The sequence below is a fragment of the Aotus nancymaae genome, unplaced genomic scaffold (assembly GCF_030222135.1).
Source record: "Aotus nancymaae isolate 86718 unplaced genomic scaffold, 86718_ANA_hifiasm-v0.15.2.pri h1tg000038l, whole genome shotgun sequence".
NCBI lineage: Eukaryota > Metazoa > Chordata > Mammalia > Primates > Aotidae > Aotus > Aotus nancymaae.
The window spans coordinates 1,011,277-1,033,966 of record NW_026988452.1 but is presented as its reverse complement, the minus strand read 5'-3'; the positions used below and the strand labels follow the sequence as shown (position 1 = coordinate 1,033,966).

At 36.2% G+C, this 22,690-nt stretch overlaps 1 protein-coding gene across 9 annotated transcripts in view; it reads left to right on the top strand.

Moving 5' to 3' along the window:
* Nucleotides 1–22,690, top strand: part of NKTR (natural killer cell triggering receptor) — a 45,362-nt gene that overhangs the window by 1,528 nt on the left and 21,144 nt on the right. For 4 of the 9 annotated variants that reach the window (XM_012460110.2, XM_012460109.2, XM_021666609.2 and 1 more), the window contains exons 2-5: nucleotides 11,580–11,654; nucleotides 12,830–12,937; nucleotides 13,450–13,494; nucleotides 15,218–15,305. In XM_012460110.2, coding sequence (XP_012315533.2) covers nucleotides 11,580–11,654; nucleotides 12,830–12,937; nucleotides 13,450–13,494; nucleotides 15,218–15,305 — 316 coding nt within the window. Of the gene's footprint in view, nucleotides 1–11,562; nucleotides 11,655–12,829; nucleotides 12,938–13,449; nucleotides 13,495–13,800; nucleotides 13,829–15,217; nucleotides 15,306–21,437; nucleotides 21,455–22,690 lie in introns of those variants that run through there. The other 5 variants (XM_012460107.2, XM_064360095.1, XM_012460106.2 and 2 more) reach the window with 3 other exon arrangements.

Here is a 22,690-nt window from a genome sequence, read left to right as displayed (position 1 = left end):
GTGACGAAATTGCCGAATTACACGTTTCGCAGAATGCGTCCTGGTTATTAAACAATAGAGGGCTGTACTTGCATGTTTGAGGGACAGCAAGGTGCCCAGTGCGGCTGGAGAAGAGGGAAGAGAATACTGACTCAGTGAGGTAGGAAGATATTAAAGGATTTTGAGCAAAGGAATGAGATAATCCTAGAAATATGGTTACCTTCTCTCTAATGTTTTTAGCCTTGATTTATTTTTTTAAGTAAGTATCACTAGAAAGCCTTGATGGACCTTAATCCTTGTTCTGTAGTGAATCCATGCTTCAGATAACAGGTTTTTTTTTTTTCTTTTTAAGAATTAAAACTAGGCCAGGCTTGGTGGCTCACACCTGTAATCCCAGCACTTTGGAAGGCAGAGGCGGGTGGATCATTTTGAGCTCAGAAGTTTGAGACCAGCCTGGCCAACATGGTGAAACCCTTTCTCTGCTAAAAATACAAAAATTAGCTTGGTGTGGTGGCTCTCTTAGTTTTTGCCTGTAGTCCCGGCTACTTGGGAGACTGAGGCTGGAGGATTGCTTGAGCCTGGGAAGCAGAGGTTGCGGTGAGCAGAAATTACACCACTGCATGTCAGCCTGGGTGACGGAGCCAGACCCTGTCTCAAAAAACAAAAAGAAAATATAGTAGAGTGTTGAAAAGCAGAAGTATGACCAAGCATGGTAGTTCATACCTGTAGGTGCAGTACTTAGGGAGGCCCAAGCAGGAGGATTGCTTGAAGCCAGGAGTTTGAGACCAGCCTGGGCAACATAGCAAGACCTTGTCTCTACACACACAAACATTTTTTTTTTTTTTTTTTTTTTTTTTTTTTTGAGACGGAGTTTCGCTCTTGATACCCAGGCTGGAGCGCAATGGCGCGATCTCGGCTCACCGCAATCTCCGCCTCCTGGGTTCAGGCAATTCTCCTGCCTCAGCCTCTTGAGTAGCTGGGATTACAGGCACGCGCCACCGTGCCCAGCTAATTTTTTTGTATTAGTAGAGACGGGGTTTCACCATGTTGACCAGGATGGTCTCGATCTCTTGACCTCGTGATCCACCCGCCTCGGCCTCCCAAAGTGCTGGGATTACAGGCTTGAGCCACCGCGCCCGGCCCAACATTTTTTTTAATTAGCCAGGCATGGTGGTGTTCACCTGTACTTGGGAGGGTGAGGTGGGAGGATGGCTTGTGCGCATGAGTTTAAGGCTGCCTCTGTGAGCTGTGATTGCAGCACTGCACTCCAGTTTGATCAACAGAGCAAGATGCTGTTTCTAAAAAAAATTTTAATTTTAAAAACTTAATAACAGTACAAGTAAAAAGTTCTGTAGTCATGTTAAGTACTCCTTACCTAGTAAAAGTTGAGATCCTAGATTTGCACATAACCTGTTGTGAAAAGTCTCCAGAATATGTTTGGCATATATTCAGTGAACCTCAGTCCTTAACATCCAAGGTAATTCATTCTGATAGATGTGTGTAGATGTGATTAGCACTCTTGAGAATGATAAATCATAAAACAAGGAATGCAATGCTTACATTGTTCTAGGTTTAATCATTTGATAATTGGCAATTTCATATGGTTCAGTCTCATAAAATACTAGCACTTTTTGAGTATATTAACTAAATAGTGGATTTTACACAACTTTTAAGGGTCGCTTCACTTGTATGAAGTGTCCTGTTCTGTAGGATTTAACCATTAGTACATATGTCAGGATGTACTTACTCAAGTAATACTCTTGACTACTTGTATAGTTAGTAATTCACTTGATATTAAAAACAGTATCTTTGATTTACTTTGATAAGTAAAGATCAAGAATGGCCACAGTGTCCACATTAATGAGACATGAAGAAGTATTGATAAAAATTCAATTGAATACAGCATATTATGTCTTTTGCATTACTATCCATAGAAATGTGCCCATTTTATAGCAGACAAGTTAACTATTATAAAGCCACTGAATGAATGCAGGTATATCTTTTAAAAGACTTTAAATTGTATTTGAGTTTTTATCTGAATCTAATAAGATGGTTTTTGAAATAATTCCAGGATAGTTTTTTATAATTTTCTTTTCAGTCATGTAAGATTTTGTTTTATTTATTAGATGTAAGAATATTTACATTGTCTGTTTTGTTTTTTGTCTGTTTCTTCTTGAGTAAGTTTTGGTAGTTTGTGGTGTTTTGTTTTGTTTTGTTTTGTTTGAGACAAAGTCTCACTCTGTCACCCAGGCTAGAGTGCAGTGGAACAATCTCTGCCCACTGCAGTCTCTGCCTCCTGGGTTCAAGTGATTCTCATGCTTCAGCCTCCCTAGTAGCGGGATTATAGGCACCCGCCATTACACCTCGTGAATTTTTGTGTTTTTTAGCAGAGATAGGGTTTCTCCATGTTGGCCAGGCTGGTCTCGAATCCCTGAACTCAGGTGATCTACTTGCCTCGGCCTCCCAAAGTGCTAGAATTACAGGCATGAGCCACCGTGTCCAACCTGTGGTTTTTATTAGTAAGATACTGGTGCATTTTATCTAAGTTGTGAAGTTTATGTGCTTCGAGTTGTTTGCCATAGCCTCTTATTTTAATATCTGTGGGGTCTGTAGTGATGTCTCTTTTCAGTCCTGATAATTTGTGCCTTTTGTCTTTTTCCTTTGTCAGTCTGACTAGAGGTTTATCCACTTTATATTTTCAAAGAACCAGATTTTGGTCTGATTGAATTTTGTTTCTGATTTTCTGTTTTCAGTTTCATTGATTTCTTTATTTCTTTCTAATGCTTGCTTCAGTTTTTATTTTGTTCTTTTTCTAGTTTCCTAATGGTGAAGCATATATTGTTAATTTGATACCTTTCTTTTTTGGTTGTTGAGATGGAGTCTCAAATGACTTCTAATTTGATTCCATTATGGCTAGAGAACAGACATTATTTCAGTTCTTTGTGCACTTGAGAAGAATGCACATTCTGCTTTTTTTGTGTAGTGTTCTATAAATGTCAATTAAATCCAGTTGGCTATTAGTGTTGGTCAGGTTTTTTTTTATATCTTTGCTGATTTTCTACTTGTTTTACTGATTACCAAGAGAGGAATATTGAAGTCTTTAACTATATTGTGGGTTTATCTATTTCTCTCCTTTTTTTTTTTTTTTTTTTGTGAGACTGAGCCTCACTCTGTTGCCCAGGCTGGAGTGCAGAGTGGTGTGATCTCAGCTCACTGCAAACTCCACTTCCCAGGTTCAGGTGATTCTCCTGCCTCAGACTCCTGAGTAGCTGGGATTACAGGCATGTGCCACCATGCTTGGCTAATTTTTGTGTTTTTAGTAGAGACAGGGTTTCACCTTGTTGGCCAGGCTGGTCTCAAACTCCTGATCTTGTGATCTGCCTGCCTCGGCCTTCCAAAGTGCTGGAATTACAGGCGTGAGCCACTACGCCAGCCTAAAGTGACTTCTTGTAAATGCAAATAGATGAGTCTTGTCCCACTCTGACAATGTCTTTTAGTCAGTATGTTTATATTCATTTAATATAATTATTTTTATGTTTGGATTTGCTTTACTGCTTAAGATTCATAAAAACAGACTTGAAAATGCGTTTTTAGTAAACATTGTAAAGTATTTGGAAGTGATACCAAGAAACTAGTCTTAAGAGGCTATAAAGGGGTCAGGCAAATGTTTGAGTACTGCTTATGTCCTTGGTCAAGCCAGTTAACCTCTGTGAAATGGAAGTACTATACAGTTTTGTTCTTAATTTGGTTCCAAAGCTAGCAGGACAGGAAAATTTGCTTATATTCAAAATTAAAGTAGACTTCAGACTCACATTCAAAATAGCTTATACTTTGAGAGAGGCATGTGGGATTTGATTTTTACTGAGGGAAAAGGAGCAATGCTTCTCCCATCTCAAGGTCACACTGGGTCATAAGCTCATAGAGTGACTGGATGCAGTGGCCTGAAGTCTAAATGAGTTGCACCATATATGCTCATAGGTTAATAATAGGACTCCAGTGTAATAGTGCCTACATAATAAGATTGTTAAGAAGAGAAATTAAATAATGCCATCGCCTGTCTTATAGATTGTGTTTTTTTAACATGAACTTAATAGGGTGGATTAATTAAGGAGCAGAGTTTTAATGAGGCACACTACTGTTTGGTATAACAATCGGATAAGCAGGTGGGGAAGAGTGGTGCTGCTCTGAGTCGTTCTCGTTTGTCCTAGCTGATTTGAAGGCTGCTATGCTAATGACAGTGCTGGGAATGGAGGGAGAAGTGAGGTGTGCTCAATTGTAGGGTTTCCTCAACGATGTTTAGGTTTTATAACATCCTCTTACAACTAAAGTTTGTTATTGATACTCTTAAAGAAAAAAATATTTTTACTACAACTGAAAACTCCGTTCTCCTCCCACTTCCTGTTTTCCTATGGAAACAGTTGTTTTTATATACGATTTTTGATAATCCAATGTTTTGTAAAATTCTATCACTGCTCTTGCAGAGCAGTTTGTATTTGTAAAGTATATATAGCACAGTATTTGACCTTTTTTCTTTTTTTTTTTTTGAGACAGAGTTTTGCTCTTGTTACCCAGGCTGGAGTGCAATGGCGCGATCTCGGCTCACCGCAACCTCCGCCTCCCGCGTTCAGGCAATTCTCCTGCCTCAGCCCCCTGAGTAGCTGGGATTACAGGCATGTGCCACCGTGCCCAGCTAATTTTTTGTATTTTTAGTAGAGACGGGGTTTCACCATGTTGACTAGGATGGTCTCGATCTCTTGATCTCGTGATCCACCCGCCTCGGCCTCCCAAAGTGCTGGGATTACAGGTGTGAGCCACTGCGCCCGGCCTATTTGACTTTTTTTAAAAAGTTGCTTTAAGTACTGCATGTGCAGGAGTGTGGACACTAAGTCAAGTAAGGGGCTTTCACATTTAGGCATTGTGCAGACAGACCTTTGATTTTGGTCCCTTTTGTTCCCAGAGACTGTTTCTTAAAGTCCAGGAGTCTTACTACTATAGAGTGAAATCCCGAATTCCTTCTTTCACTCCTTAACTGTGTATGTATACTTGCACAAAGAATTGGAGCCTGATTCTTAATTCGGCAATGTTTATTAAACACTAGTTAAACTTTATGTAGTCACTTTTTAAACAGTTTTAATATTTTGTCCTTATTTTTATTTTAAATTTTTATTTTTTCTTGACTGGGTACAGTGGCTCACGCCTGTAATTTCAGCACTTTGGGAGGCCAAGGCAGGAGGACTGCTTGAGTCCCAGAGGTTGAGTGGACAGAGGTTGTGCCACCGCACTACAGCCTGTGGGCAGAGTGAGACCCTGTCTCTTCAAAAATAAAATAACATAAATTACTTTTACACCACAGGCATGAGAAAAGTTGATAGTGTGTTAGTAAGTAAATAAGGCAAGGTAGGTGCAGCACAGTGTGCGTAATATGCTCCTTTTTTTTTTTTTTTTTTTGAGATGGAGTTTTGGTCTTGTTGTCCAGGCTGCAGTGAAATGGTGTGATCTCGGCTCACTGCAACTTCCTCCTCCTGAGTTCAAGCGATTCTCCTGCCTCGGCCTTCCAAGTAGCTGGGATTACAGGCATGTGCCACCAAGCCCAGCTAATTTTGTATTTTTAGTAGAGACCAGCTTTCTCCATAATGGTCAGACTGGTCTCAAACTCCTGATTTCAGATAATCCACCTGCCTTGGCCTCCCAAAGTTCTGGGATTACAGGCATGAGCCACCGTGTCAGGCCTATGCTACCATTTTTTAAAGGAAGAAAAATGAGAATATGTTAGTATTTGCTTGTGTATGAAAATAAACTGGAAAAATACACAGAAAATTAATGAAAGTGCATACCTGTTGATAGGGGTGGGAACAAGGCTTCTCATCCTGTACCTTTTTCCACTGATTTTTAAATCATGGAACATTACCTATTCAAAAGAAAGAACATTTTTAGATGGTGCATTAAAAAAAAATTTTGCCATTACGTAACTTTGTTTCCTAATTCTGATAACATTTAAAACCATAATTAACACTTTTTGCATTGTCAGACCTGGCAGCTGTAACATCTGGCCTCATTTCCTTTTATTTTAAAACCATGATTAGAGTGATTTAGGTTTAATTTTGTAATGTGATAGACTCCGTGTTCAATGCCACTCTTTTCCTACCAGTTTGTTCTCATTCATTAATTCTTTGACTTACATCTTAGGGATATATATTCAAATAGCTATTTCAGGATAAAATGTAATTATTGTATTTCCTTTGCTAGGTGTAGAATTCTTGTTTCACAGCATATTCCTTAAAAATGGTAGACTGTGCTCAGTTGTCTCCAGTTTGTAATGTAAGGTGTGTAAAGCTGGTCTTCTTTCTTTTTTCTTTGTGAGCAATATGATGCTACTACCTGGATACTAGGAGGCTTTTTTTTTTCCCTTTATATCTCCAAAAATAAACGCTTTATTAATTGATATCTTAGTGGTGTTCCACTTACATAACTTATTCTGGCACATAGTGAATAATTTTGATCTGTATATTTGGGTATTCATTTATGAAAGTGTATTTTGTAAATCTGTCTTTGAATAATTTTGAGTATTATTATTAAATATTTATTGAGCACCTAACTGTGTACCAGGCACTACACAAGTCTCTGGGGATATAGTGGTAAGTAAAGCAGTCATGGTCCCTACCTCTCTGTGTTCACACACATCAGTCAGACCTAGTTTATATCTATAAGTGTCCTTACCAATGGCTCCTCATACTGTATAGCAACTGCATTTCCATGTGTCATTCCCAGCCAAGATGTGAGCTTCTTGAAACTCAGGCACAACAGTATATAATACTGTTGGATTCTCTGACATATGGGTAAGATCGCAGTAAATAATATTTGAGTAAATGCCCTGATTTTATTGAAATGCTGCTCCTTTTTCTCAATCTTCTCCCTAGATTTTGCTCTCTGCCTACCTAATGTGATCTGTTCTTAACCTTTGCTCTTTTCCTCACCCCTTGCTGGTAATTAATTTTTCTGTGGGCTGTTCTTTGCCTTCTGTAGTATGTCAACTCCTGCAACATTTTTCTAATTGATGCTCACTTTTCCAACTACCATATCTTCTTTGTACGTAATACATGTCTCCTTTTTAAACCATTGTATCTGCAGTCCCATCGCAATTATTTCTGAGAACAAGGAACAGTATTCAAAGATGATGTTTGATTTTATTCCATCTGTGTACTTGCTGATTTTATTCCTTTCACCTAGTGGGCAAATCAAGATCTACAACATGACATAGGCATGTCTTGGCTTTTCCTGTCTGTAGCCAAAGCTTGACATGTGTCGGTATTGCCTAATTAATCTTAATGTTGTTCCCCTGTCTTATTTTTAAGGATCTACATGTTGGTATTTTCAGATTAAATTTAGAAACTTGTCCTACTTTGTGTAATTTTTGCCCTTAGTTGTGTATTAAAAGCAACATACTAATGTTTTTTTTTTTTTTTTTTTTTTTTTTTTTTTTGAGACGGAGTTTCGCTCTCGTTACCCAGGCTGGAGTGCAATGGCGCGATCTCGGCTCACCGCAACCTCCGCCTCCCGGGTTCAGGCAATTCTCCTGCCTCAGCCTCCTGAGTAGCTGGGATTACAGGCACGCGCCACCATGCCCAGCTAATTTTTTTGTATTAGTAGAGACGGGGTTTCACAATGTTGACCAGGATGGTCTCGATCTCTTGACCTCGTGATCCACCCGCCTCGGCCTCCCAAAGTGCTGGGATTACAGGCTTGAGCCACCGCGCCCGGCCGCAACATACTAATGTTTACACTAACAGATTTTAGTCTTACCATTACAGAGCTGTGTTTTTATTGGCATAACGTTAATTCTGCGGAGGAAAACTATATATAAGAATATTATCAATAGTATTGACTGATTCTTGAGCTCCTGGCTTCAAGAGATTCTCTGGCCTCTGCCTCCCAAGGCACTGGTATTACAGGCGTGCCCAGCCAGTATCGACTGATTCTAATTACTAAATTTCACCAGATTATAAGTAGTATTTGTTGAGTAACAAATTTTTCTTAGATCTTATTCATTCATTCAGCAGCAGCAGTTAGTTTCCAAAGAGTCATCATCAGCAGGGGTTCTTAACTCTGTAACAGAGGTGGGGTTACTGTCACAGTCATTTTTTCTCATCAGTTTGGGAGCCAGAGAGTCTTCTGCAAATTCATTCCAAGTCTTTTCTTTATTGTAACTATAGTTTAATTTTTTTTATTTTCAATATGTTTTGTAATCATAGTTTATGCTTGCCATCACTGAAAATATTTAATAACTAGACTAGTGAACCACATTGGCTTTTTTTCTTTAAAGACTGTATCTTTAGAATATTGTCTGAGTTTCAAAATAAAAGAATCATCACATGGTAGCCTGTTTTCTATAAAATAATACAATTCAATTTAAAGTATTTGTTGAAAACTTGTTGATCTTGCTAATGAGCTTCAGTTCAAGTTAATATTTACGGATCTGTGTCCTGTAGTGTTCAATCTCAGGATTTTAGTTTGAAGGGAATACTAGGTTACCTCTTTACAGGTAGAAATCATAATTCCGTTTTGTTTGTTTGTTTGTTTTGACCTTGCTTTTTGTTTTTAAACCCTTCACATTGCATACATAACAAACATTTTAACTTAGGAAAGTAGACTCAACTAATGTCTGAATATCTGTAGTTTAGCCTTTGTCATGCCTTGCAAACCTGATTGAGTTAATGTGTTCTTTTCAGGATTTTAAGATTATTTTTCTGATGTGCCAGTGTTTAACTTTGTACTATGTTATTGAGGCGAAAACATTCAGTTTTGTTCTATTTTTTTCTTTTGCTCTTAACATAATGCCGTAGAGGAGATAAAACTGCTCTATCCCTTGTCCCATGAGGTTGAGAGGGCAAAAGAAATTTTTTCTTTTCTGCACCAAGCTAGAAGAGGGTAAAATTTTAGAGGCGAGTTTTTTTTTCTTTTTTGTTTTGTTTTTGAGATGGAGTCTCACTCTGTTACCCAGGCTGGAGTGCAGTGGCGTGATCTCGGTTCACTGCAACCTTGGTCTGCTGAGTTCAAGCGATTATCCTGCCTCAGCCTCCTGAATAGCTGGGATCACAGGTGCCTGCCACTGTGCCCGGCTAATTTTTGTATTTTTGGTAGAGATGGGGTTTCACCATGTTGTCCAGGCTGGTCTCGAACTTATGACCTCAGGTGATTGGCCCACCTCGGCCTCCCAAAGTGTTGGGATTACAGGTGTGAGCCACCATGCCCGGCCAAGATTTTTTTTTTTTTTAAGCCACTTTAGTTTGCTGTTCTCCTCCAAATATTGGATAGTAATGTAATCACATTTCTACTGTTTTCAAGTGTATTGTACTACTGGAGGGTACACAATTTCTAATCATCTGTTAAGGAGAAACTGAAAGCGTTTGAAACTTTGATCAGCTTTTATTTTGAGGCATCACGAGTTTCTGAAAACAACAGCAACAGCAACGTCATAACTTCAGCAACAGGTTGAGTTGAAGTTACTATGATCCTAAAGAAAAGGCCTACGTTTTGATTATTTTGATTATGTCTTTTATCCTGAAAAGTAGCCATCTTACAGGGATTCCAAAGATTAAGTCTGTTCTGGTATGCAAAGCTGGTTGATTTTGAACTTGACACCACCTAAGCCATTTCCAAGGGATTTTTGAGGACTGATGAAAATATATTTATTATACTGGTAAAATGTTTCCATATAAATACAAACAGTGATAGTTACTGTTACTGATATTATACGTATTTAATTCTGAAATGAACTTAGATACATGGCTCCCTACTTGAAAGTCTTGAGTCCTCCTTTTTGCTTTCTTTCCGTCTTTTTCTTCATTACTTTAGGTTTTAATGTCACCTACAAAGTTTTGAAATTGCTTTACAGTTTGGCTCTTTTAAAGCTATAGGCTAAGAGTGTTGACACAGGAAGCTCTTCTCACGTGATACTGCTTTACCCATTAACGATGTCTATAATGCAGTGTCATTGTTTCCTCCTCAGAGGAACTGATCGATATGGCCAGGAATAAAGTAAAATCTTAGTGGTACATAGAATCATTTTGTATCTGTTCTGAACATGAATTATGTGTGGTCCACAGTTAATTTTATTTATTCTGTAAGTCCTTTTGAATAAATAAAAATGTTTATAATGGAAAAGAGCTTGTAGAATATAGGGAAAAGGAACTCAATTAATTGCAAATCAGAACTACATTTCTTATTTTATTGATGTGCTTTCAACAGATCCAGAAAGTCAAAACAATTTTTATAATAATACTAAGATTTTGATTTGCCTTTTGTGCTCTCATTCTCTGGTGAATATACGGTCAAGTTTTCCAGAGATTATATATTAATATGTAATGATATCACTTCTCTGACAGCTAATGGAACGTCTGCTTGTATATTCTTGTGTTTTAAACATTCTGAGTTTTGACATGTAATATAGTATATAGCAGTAGATAGGAACTATATAAACAAAAGTCCAATAACGAGTTTAAAAGAGTCCTGAGACCAGTTTGAGAACCATTTCTCTCTGGCATAAATTGAAGTTGCAGACTTGTTCCTTTTAATTTCATGTATGTTGTAGGGAACCATAACCTCTTTCTCTTCTCTCAGGGAATAGAATATGAGGTGGTGTTTTAAGAGTCTTGCTCTGTCACCTAGGCTAGAGTCCAGTGGCACAATCAAAGCTCACTGCATGATCATGGCTCATTGCAGCCTTGAAGTCCTAGACTCAAGTGAACCCCCTGCTTCAGCCTCCCCAGTAGCTGGGACTACAGGCATGTGCCACCATGCTCATCTAATTTTTAAAATTTGTTGTAGAGACAGGGATCTTTCTGTGTTGCCCAGCTGGTCTCAAACTCCTGACCTTGGGTAATCCTCCCGGCCTTAGCCTCCCAAAGTGCTGGGATTATAGGTGTGAGCCACCATGCCCAGCTTAAAATGTGAGTTTTAAGTGTAATTGGTGCAATTCAGAAAGGTGGCTCTTGACAGTTTGTGCTTAAAGGAAGAAACCTTTCTTTTTAACAATACTCGCCAGAATGACTATCTTTTGATATACTCTCATCACTGGAAGGGCTCAAGCATATCTCATAACAACTATTGAGAGTATTTTTAAAGAAGATTCATAGTTCTGATAGGGGATGGTAGTACAAGGAATCTAATAATATAAAGTTCCTTTAAAACACACTTAAAATCCTATAAATTTGGGTCTGGAAACACTTTGGCTGCATGTAAATTTTAACAATAACAAAATGGTGGTCTTGTTCATAGGTATCACCCAATTAAATGCTTTCCCGTTATATCTTTTTTTTTTTTTTTTTTTTGAGATGGAGTTTCGCTCTTGTTACCCAGGCTGGAGTGCAATGGCACGATCTCGGCTCACCGCAGCCTCCGCCTCCTGGGTTCAGGCAATTCTCCTGCCTCAGCCTCCTGAGTAGCTGGGATTACAGGCATGCGCCACCCCCGTTATATCTTTTAAAAGATTAAAATGAATTACAAAATAGACATTCTGATTTGTTCACCCTATTTTTTTCTCTCATTTAAATGTGATATATTTAACTTGCTTACTATTTTTTTCCCTGTGTATTTTATTTCAGTTGGTCGCATTATGTTTCAGCTCTTCTCAGACATATGTCCAAAAACATGCAAAAACTTCCTTTGCCTATGCTCAGGTAAGTGAATTATTAAATTATTTCTAATGAGAAGCTGTAGCTTCCAGTTTCACCTTGCTGAGCAGAGTATTTTCCTGGAATGATAATGGACTGTGAAAGGAATTTTGTGAATTAAAAAAAAGTTACTCTATACTGACTTATATATGAAATCAGGGAAGCATTTCTTAAGGGAAAGAGATTAGAAAGGAATGATCTCAAAAATGAAAGAACCGGGTGCGGTGGCTCACGCCTGTAATCCCAGCATTTAGGGAGGCTGAGGTGGGCAGATCACCTGAGGTCAGGAGTTCGAGACCAGCCTGACCAATATGGTGAAACCCTATCTTTAAAAAAAAAAAAAATGAAAGAGAGAGTAAGAATCTATGTAATGGAATCTTCCCTATACATTTTAATTTATAAAATAATAGCACACATTTGAAACTGATTTGTCTTGGTATAATTTTATGAATTTCACTACTTTGAAAAAATACAGCATTCCAAATTTTACAATAAATTTTAAATAAATACAAAACATGGGGCAGGCAACATCTATAATGTTGCTTTAAAATTAGAACACACTAAAATTTTTAAATCCATACCTGGATACACATATGTAATTTTTGCACTACTTGATTTTTTTTTTTTTTTTTTTTTTGAGACGGAGTCTGGCTCTGTCTCAAAAACAAGCTGGAGTGCAGTGGTGTGATCGAGGCTCACTACAACCTCCACTTCCCAGATTCAAGTGATTCTCCTGCCTCAGCCTCCATGATAGCTGGGAATACAGGCATGTGTCACCACACCTGGCTAATTTTTAAGAGGCAGGGTTTCACCATGTTGGCCAAGCTGGTCTCCAACTCCTGACCTCAAGTGATCTGCCCACTTCAGCCTCCAAAAACGTTGGGATTACAGGCATGAGCCACTGTGCCTGGCCTCATTCTTTAACTAGAGTAATAAGTGTGTCTAATATTTCTTATGTCCTATAGCATGTAGAGTCTACCACACAATTTCACATTTGTATGCTTCTTTGTATGGTTTATTTTGGTTCGCATGCATGTATGTATGTTAAGTTGTCATGTCAGCTATTTCTTATATGTCTTTCAGTGCCTAGCACACAGGAACACTTCGACAAAGGATTTTGGTTTGTTCTTTCCATGGAAGGATGTATGTGTAATTGAACTTCATCTCTTTTTTTTTTCCAGGAGAGAAAGGCCTTGGGAAAACAACTGGGAAGAAGTTATGTTATAAAGGTTCTACGTTCCATCGTGTGGTTAAAAACTTTATGATTCAGGGTGGGGACTTCAGTGAAGGTAGAGCTAAAAGTTGTGTTCCTGATAACTCCATCTGTCAGTTTTTAAATGATCTCACTCTTACTTTTAGTTGAACATACTGTGTCAGTTACAGCATGATATAAAATGTGGTCAGTGAATAGTTGTTGGATGAGTGAATGTTATAGATCCAAAATGTATGAAAAAGCAAGTACCACGTAAGACATTTTATCTTGCTTTTATGCAGTTTGTTGTAGTAATACTGTGGTTACTTAGTGAATTCCTTTACAGTGAATGCCAGAGTACTGTCTGATTGCTTTTGTTATAGAATGTTTTGGTGTTATTACTGTTTGAAATAAGTGGGTTGTGACGATCACTTTTTTGATGGTATTTATTGTAATAGAATTTGACACGTTTTAAAGATGAAGTTAATTGAGGATTCTGCGAATTTTGATTACTACAGCAATTATGTTCCAAGGTTTCCTTCAGAAAATTGAAGCCATCAAAAATGATTTTAATGTTCATTATGGCTTAATGTAGCTCATTATTTGCAGGTAATGGAAAAGGTGGAGAATCGATTTATGGTGGATATTTTAAAGGTAAGGCTTAATATTTTATGGTCTTTTGTTTCAGTTCTGATATTAAAGCAAGTTTGATCATATACTTTTAATGAGAAGAGGTTTACTTATAGTCCACTTTTTGCATGAAACTAATGCTGCATGAAAATACTTTATTTGCATGAATTTGGGGATAAATATATTGGAATATATAATTTTTAATTGACAAGATTAATTAAGGCTAACTTTATGGTTAAACATGACTTTCAGCATGGAGGTTAGGCAACTATATACATGAAAACTCCTATCTTCCTGCCTAAAACTGTCAACATATTCTTTTGTTTATAGAGAATGTGGTCTTTTGCAAAATGAAAAGGTAAGAGAACAAAGCTCAGTAACACAAACTCCACTTCTGTTCCCTTGCACCCTTCCTAATAAGTTTATGGACAGTCTGGGTCAGGTTGTGGCTGGATTTCTATATTGCTTGAAGACTTGGAAAATTCTGTGTATTATTTCATACATGCATCTGTATCTTTTTTCTTTTCTCAATGGGTTATTGATTTCACATCAGGGAAAAGAATCTAGTTGTGGGTTTTTTTCCCCCAAAACAAGCAATTTCTTTGAATAAAAGTTGGTATTTCCTCCTTTTTCAAAGGTTTGTATGTTTTCTTTTGTGTATATTAGAACTATGACTGTGTTTATTCTTATAATAGTAGCATCTGCATAAATCTAACTATTGCACTTGCCCCAAAAAGCCTTAGAAAAGTCAGTTGAAGAGATTTATGATGAGATCTAATATTACTAGGTTTTAACGCTGTAATAGCTTCAGTGTTATAATAGTCTTTTATATTTCCTTTGGGGGAAAATGGATTACTACTCTTTTTCAGAAGCCTGTTCCCAAGGTAATCACTTTTTAAAGTTTTCTATGTTTCTGTTTGTTCTGAAGGAGATATGTTTGTATGAATGTTAAAAGGAAATTTAAATTGGTTTTCAAGGATATTTCTGCTGGATTTAAAATAACTCTAAGTGATCTTTATCACAGATTTTTTTTTTTCCTTTGAACTAGTAGGAAACAGCTATTTAGCTGATTCTATTATGTAGCAATTTAAAACTAATGCTCTAGGCCACTTTGTGGTTGTTCTTGTGGCAGATACTTTTGTATCTTAAAATTGTATTTTGCTATTTAAATTTTTGTTTTCACAGGACTTTCTTCCTTAGATAATTTTGAGATACAATTGAGTATAATCATACTTAATTTAGATATGTTCCTGTAACTTACTATAACATAATTATTTCTGGTTTCATAGTCTAGCTTCAATTCAGTTGAATATTAAATTTACCATATAAAAATTAAGCACCTAAGAAGATTATTAAACTTCTTCCATGTATAGTACATTAGGCAAGCTAATTGGAAATTTGGAGGAAGTGAGCTAGAAATTTTTCTAAAATTTTACTAGTTTTCCCTGAAAGTTAATAACTTAAGTATCATTTAGCCAAAGTATGTTACTACTAAAAGTGACTGTTCTAAGGCTGTTTGTATAAAGTATTAAATATATGTTCTTTTCCTCAAGGCTTTAATTAGTATCTTTTGGCCTTTTTATGCTTTTGTTACTTGATTAGCTTAAATTTTTTTTCTGAGTATTCAGTCAAGTATCTGTACTGACCAGAAGAGGAATTTCATCCTTTGCTTTCTATTTATTACTTGAACATTACTTTAAAGTGACTTATAATTGGAGACTGACAAATTTGTGTTTTCTTCAAACAGATGAAAACTTTATTCTCAAACATGACAGAGCGTTCCTTTTGTCAATGGCTAATCGAGGGAAACATACCAATGGTTCCCAGTTTTTCATGTGAGTAGGCATAATTCAGAGATGAGCTTTTCTTAAACAGAGAAGCGCTGTTCATGAGAAAGATGGTATAGTTAAACCAAGTTAAATGCTAAAATTATGTCAGTTTGGTTTTTACTATTAATTTCTAATGTCTTAGTAACTTGTAAGGTCTAACAGCTGCCTCAGCATTCAGCATATATCTTGGATTAGGAGACTGGGACTTAAAAAACTTAAAACTTAAACATTGTTTCAGAAATATGCCGTCATCTTCAGAAAAGATGACGGCATATTTAAGCCCCTGTTAAATTTGAGTGCTTACTTCACCAACACTAGATTGGAACATAAACTATTGAACATGTAAAAATTGTTCATAGTAGAGGATTCGGTTCGTGTACCCTCAGCAGGGAAAGCAATCTGAGTAAACCATTGCATGGTTGTTTCTCTCTTACTGTTGCTCTTTGAGGCAATTTTGAGAGACATACTGTTGTTTTTCTCATGTTATATAGAGATAGGTGACCCGTTGAGCAAGCATTTTTAAAGACTCAGATTTTATGAGGTCTCCATGCATAATTGAATTAATCCAATGTTGCTGTCATTTCCACCAAAATTTATGAGATCGTCACTCAGGAAACTTAAGAATACTAAATTTGCTTTTGAAAAAGCAAATATCTTTACATGTATGTGCATTGCACAATCAAAAACTTACCTTTTTCTCATCTGAAAATTCTTTTTTTTTTTTTTTTTTTTTTTTTTTGAGGCGGAGTTTCGCTCGTTACCCAGGCTGGAGTGCAATGGCGCGATCACGGCTCACCGCAACCTCCGCCTCCTGGGTTCAGGCAATTCTCCTGCCTCGGCCTCCTGAGTAGCTGGGATTACAGGCACGCGCCACCATACCCAGCTAATTTTTGTATTAGTAGAGACGGGGTTTCACCATGTTGACCAGAACGGTCTCGATCTCTTGACCTCGTGATCCACCCGTCTCGGCCTCCCAAAGTGCTGGGATTACAGGCTTGAGCCACCGTGCCCGGCCCTCATCTGAAAATTCTAAATAAATCCTTTGGCCTACTTTTAGTTATATTCTTTTTTAGACGAGGTTTCACCATGTTGGTCAGGCTGGTCTTGATCAGGTGATCCGCCCGCCTTGGCCTCCAAAGTGCTTGGATTATAGGCATGAGCCACCACGCCTGGCCTACTTTTAGTTATATTCTTACCTAAAGCTGCTTCAAAACTTATTTTTGTCATAATTCTATCATATAAAATATGAAAGATAACTTTCCAGCAGGAGGATCATTGCTTTTGATTGGAAGTGAATCTCAGTTGTGCTATGTATGTTGGAGAATTATTTTGTTAATAATTTATTGAAAAAATTTTCTTTGTCATCTTTCTGAATGAATGAGTATGAATGGCGCTTCCCTGTTTTTAAAGGAGTGTATTACTCACATACAAAACTCAAATGTTAAATTTGTCTGAAAAATATATTTCTACATGATCTGGTAAAGTTCAGATAAGGGGCATTCTGATCCTAAGAATGTCCTAAAAATGGAAAGCTTATAAAAGATGATTATGCTTAGAATTATACAGGTAAAAGACCTACAACAGTTGTTCTCTTATCTTGTTTTGATCCCATAGATGATTAGTTATTACTGTTCTTTAATAATGTGATTTTCTATTCTTAACCTCCTTAAGAGCCAATACAAAGTGGAAAGAAATATTTTTAGAAACCTTTTAATAGTAACTTCATGTAAAAATTGTTGATTCTTTGGTTGAGGTTTTCCATTTCCATTTTTAAGCTTATCTGAACTGGGAACATGAAAAACATAATGATTCATTGGTCAAGAAGCTACCATTTGAGGGCTCTAAAGTTTCTTTTAGATTTCCTTTTTTATATCAGCACAGTTAAAATTTGATTTATCAAGTAGCAGCAGCTTCTTAATACTGTCACATACATTTGCTTATTCATAAAACGTTAGTGTTAAAACTGATTTAAAATGCTATCATTAAACATCCACTAATTAAAATTCAGTATACGAGATTCTCCCTTCAAAAAAAATCTTATGTTATTTAGTACTTGCTTAAGTATTTTCTAGGAATATCTGGTAAAGGCCTTTACTGTTTTCTACATGGCCTAATTTTATATTTGACTACTGTTTTTGAAGAGGAATGCCAAATAAAAAATTTTAAATCAATAAATTACAATTAGAATTTTTACACTTATTTTCAAAATTAACTTACTTTAGATAGCAGTGAAATCATTGTGAACTTCTGATGGAAAGAAAATTTTTTACTTTCAGTTTGAAATTTCCTTCTGGAAAGAGATTTGCAGTCTCTTTGGAAAGGAGTAAGCAATCTTGGAAGTAATCGAGTGTTTAATCCTCATATTTTTTTCCTAAGTTTTTTGTGCCTATATACTTTCTTTATGCTGGCTAGAAAGATCACTTCTCATGAGTTGCAGGATAAAATCAAGTTAACTTTCATGTTTCAGAACAAAACATATCCTTGCATTTATTGGAGGGATAGGTAAAAATGGAGATGGTGGCTGATAAAAGAAAAATCTTTGAAACTATGTTTTACAAGCCCAAATCCTTTCGTAGTTGAAGGTAGTAAAAAAGTATAATATACTAGCTTCAGGTTATGAATATGATCACAGATAATATCTCTGATGGTCACAGAGCTTGCTGATGGCTTCTGAAGGATGGCTCCTGCCTCTTACTCTGTTATCACACCTCCTCATATGGCACCTTGAGTGGCAGTTCTGGAATCTGGAAAAGAAAGGATAGTGTAAGAATGGTGGTAAAATAAAAAAAACCTGTCTTTATGGTTCCTGCTTTATAGGCTCAATAAGGATTTCTAATACATACATCCTTGCAAAATTGTTTTTGTAGTTTTCTTATGAAGCTGTTACTCTGCAATTCCTAAGGAGTAGATTTGGTGCTGTTAGTGTGGGTATTTGCAAAACATCCCTCAAGGATTCTTGTGTTTTGTGCATTAACTTCTGTCTTCATTACTTACACATTTAAAAACTCACCCTTCTTTAGGCATATGTCATTTTTATTCAACATAATTTTGCATATATTGATTTCTTTGGCTGGAACAATTATATACATGATGAAAATCAGATTTTCTTCTATACATCTATTGGTAATTTTTACAGTAACTATTTCTACTACTATATTTGTCATAGTGATTTTGCTCTTGGGGGCCTATATAGAAGAAAACTTGATTCTTTTTGGAATAGTACTGCTCAAGAAACGTGGAAGAAGTGACATACGGCACTGTCCCCATGAATCGCTAAGGAAACAGTGGTTTTTATTTTGAACATTTTTGAAGGAATTTAAAGACTTGGGACTAAAGTTACCAAGTTAATTTGGTGTTTATTTTGTCCTTTGTGTTCTTATTTATTTTTTAGGTTGAAGAATAGGAAGAAACCCCAATAAAAGCTAGAATTATAAGGTCATAGATTGGAAAGGGATTTAGAGATTATCTAGTCCAACCTTTTCATTCTGTAGGTTATGCTAAATTCTTGAAAAACCATGTAAAGTCCAGATTATAGAAATTTTACTTATAATCTGGAAGAAAGTGATAGCTAGAAAAAAAATGCTGCACACTTACTCATATTATTAATGCCTTTGCTATAAATTTAAGCATATTTAAGCTCAAAATTTTATTAACCGCTCTGCTCTGAATTTATTTTAGTTAAATATTAGAGGCATCAAGCATTTTGCTGGAAAACAAAATGACATTTGGGGAAACATTCTTTCCCCTTTCGCTGTTAGTGATAGCTTATTCATTCTGGCTGTAATTTTCATTGTCTTTATATACATTAATCAAAAAGACAAAGATGTTGTATAAAATAGTCATGAAAAAGATTAAATAATTTATAGTTTTGTACTAAATAACTTCTGGGATAGGACATTAGTATAGCTGTCAGGAAACCTTGATTTTAGTCTCCCATGTACCTTGAGTTAGTTTTTCTTTACTGAAACATTGGTATGAAAATTTGGATATAAAAGGAAGAAAGTGTTTCGTAGGGTAGTCCTAAGTTTCTGAATGTGTAGACTGATTTATATGCAAACATTGTCTTGCCTAATGGAAACAGTCATAATTGCTTGGTTTTCATTAGTCTGAAAGATGTCTTAAAGAAGTATTGAGCTTATTTGCCTGAATCAAGAGCAACAGAAGTCTCTTCATCAGCTGCTGTTAGAACATCTTCGTCTGTGAGCCATAGAGTAGAAATCTGCAGAGCTTGCAAGAGCAGTTCCTGTCACTGGCCACTGTCAGTGCTCATTAATAATCATAACAATGTAAGAAAACAAGATAACATAGAATAGTGCAATTTTGAACTTTAAACAAAACAGGTTTGCTACATTTTAACAGTCATAAATAGGGCAATGAGCGGGGAGGGACAAAAGAAGTTTTAGAACATATTTGATGTCACTTAAGAATCCGCCTTGCAAGTACTTAAGTGGGAGAGGAGTGCTGATCATTGCAAGGTAGGGGAGCCAGGAGAGTGGAGGAGTGGTTGGTTCTAAGGGGTTTGTAAAGCTGTGTTGACATTTTGTGTAGTAAAACTAGATTTGGGGTAGAAATACTTTTTCTACCCACATATTCATAAATTTATGTGAGAAGAAATGATAGTAAGTGTTCACCTGAGAAGTTCTAGCTTTTTCCTTCCTTTTTGGAGGGGGGTAATACCTTCATATATTAACCTCAGAATTTTTCGTGAGCAAAGATGTTCATGAAACTTAGCCATAAACCAAATTCTCTGAATATTAAGTGTCAGGCTTAATAACTTACTGTTTATGTGACTTATATACTAGCAATGTAGAAGACATTTTGTATATAGTAATGTTTGGTGTGTATTATCTTAACATTAGCGCTGAATTTTAGAAGGCACTTCTACTTTGGTGACTTTTGGAACACGTGGGTAGAGCATTGTCAAGTGGCTTGGTTAGTTTCCATGTCGTTATACAGGTGTATCATTCTGTACAGTTTGGTGCCTCTTCCATGACAGCGTGATAGTTACAGGAGCCGAAGGGAAAGCGCTGATGTTAAAAACTAAATCGGGCAGAGGTTTTCTTATTTCCCTCTTCCGTACTACTTCACACCTACAGTCACTTATTTTTTTTTCAACATTCATTGAAAACTCCACATTATTTCAAACGTTATGTTCTTTTTTCACACTTACTCATGTTGTCAATGCCTTTACAATAAATTTAAGCTTATTGTTAAATGTTTCAAGATTTATTATGTTCAGAACTCTTATAAAGCATTTTGTCCATGGTATAGTAGTATTTTGATCTCAGTAGTAATAGATTTATTTAAGTTTAAATACAGATAAATATTGGTCAGTGTGTGTGTTCTCTGAAAAAAATTCTTTATAATGGGGAAAATCAGAGATTAGACAGGAAAAGAAGATATTGTGGCTAAGATTTGACTGCACTTACATTTTCATCTCTCTCGCCTTTTTATACTCGGAGAAGGTCACTAAAATTGTAGTTATGCTGCGTTATTATTATGTTCAGTGACTTTAACTCAACATGTATGGATGTCACTGAACAGTAACTACAAACATTTTCATTAACTCCTGAAAGTAGTCTGTGTGATATATCACCAAACAAAGGTTGCAAATGTAGAAGCATGAAAGGTTCTTTAACTGTTTGACATGAATTAGTTAAAAGTTCCTTGAAATTTTGTTTTGGATGATTTAACTCAGTTTTTTTAATGACAGTTTTGCCTTTGACTGGTAGTAACTGCTCCTGGGTGTTCAGATTTTTATGTTTATATGTGTATTCAAGATACACCATTCTCTTGAGAAAATGTTGTCTTAGCTAATTTCTGGGATTTGTGAAAGGAAATGTAGTATGTTAATAGCTATTATTGGCACTCTAGTGTTAATATTAAGGATCTGAATAGATTCCCACTTAGCCACAATACAATGCTTTTCTTAAGCATAATTTATCGCTATATAAATATCCCATACGAAAGAAAATTTAGAGCCCTCCATTTAAAAAAGCTTTCTTGCTTTGCATAAAACTTGAAAATATTTAATTTCAAAGTTATATTGATATTAAAACATAGATTCAGTCTTGTCTTAAAAGTGTATTACAATTTATTTCTTGCCATTTTTGTGTAAAATTTACAGAAAGAGTGTTACACCGTGCGCTCCAAAGGTAATGTCTCATTACTCTAAGGCTCTCTCTCTTTCTTTCTTTGCCTTTATCTCTTTAATTCTATTGTTATGTGCATTGAAACATTTTAAGAAAAAAAACTTTCTGCTTTATCTGTATAGCAGCAGTACATGTAAAACAAATGCCTTTTATTTTTCATGGTTAATCCTGGGAACTATATTTTAACTTCAGTGGCTTGTTTCCACCAAGTTCCTGCACATCTTCTGGTGGGGGAGTGGGGTTATAGTTTATGGTATGGTTTTAGTTCTCATTTCAGTGTGGAATTAGTCATTTCTGTGTAAGGACAAAAGCTTCTCTGATAATGGTATACAACTGTAGATTGTTTTTGGAGTAGCAGTGACACTTGCCAATTTCTAGGATTTATAAGGCTTAAATACCTTGGGCACATGTTTTTTTAAAGTAGATTCAGGGGTCGGGGAAATTGAGAAATCACTGTCTCTAAGTACGAAAGAAAATGGAAATGCATACATATTGAAAGGTTTTATAATCTGAAATGTTCCTTGTGCTTTTTTCTCTTTTTTAGGTATGTTTTCATAAGCATATATAAATTTAAACATTTATGACAGCCTGTGGCCTTCACTTACTGAGCATGGGCCACCATTGCATAGCTCTTTAAACAGCTGCTTTGAAGATCCATGCAAATTTTTTTTAATTGAAAGTTTTGAAAGAATAAGAGTTCGTGGGATGAGCTCTTTGCCTCTTTGTATAGAATTGAATAGTCTAGACGGAGCATAGTATTTCTCCCCACCCTTTTGTAACCCTCTTTGGCTAATGTCCTCTGTTCATCCATGTATTAGCCCAGTGCCAGTAAACCTGCTTTACATTGGGATTTCTACTCCTGGAATGTAGGTAGAGAACTCTAGAGGGCTTCTTTTTGTTAAATATTTAGTATTCTTAATATGTAATCTAATCTAATTAAAGTACGTACAGACTTATAAATTTCTGTATCTTGAGTTGCAGATCCAAGTAATGGACTTAAATCATTCACATCAGGTTTAGGCACTGTGGGCAGGCTGAGTTGTCCTTGAAAGAAAGAGTCATTTCTGTCTTTGTTTTCTGCACTACTACAATAAAAGACCAAATTTGCCTATTCTTGGCAGTTTTCATTTGAGTTAAAAACTAAACGTTAATGTCATAATGACTATTCCATCCTTAAATTGAGTCTCAAGTAGTATGTTGCTGCATCACTACACTACTCTGGAATGTTTTATTTCAACA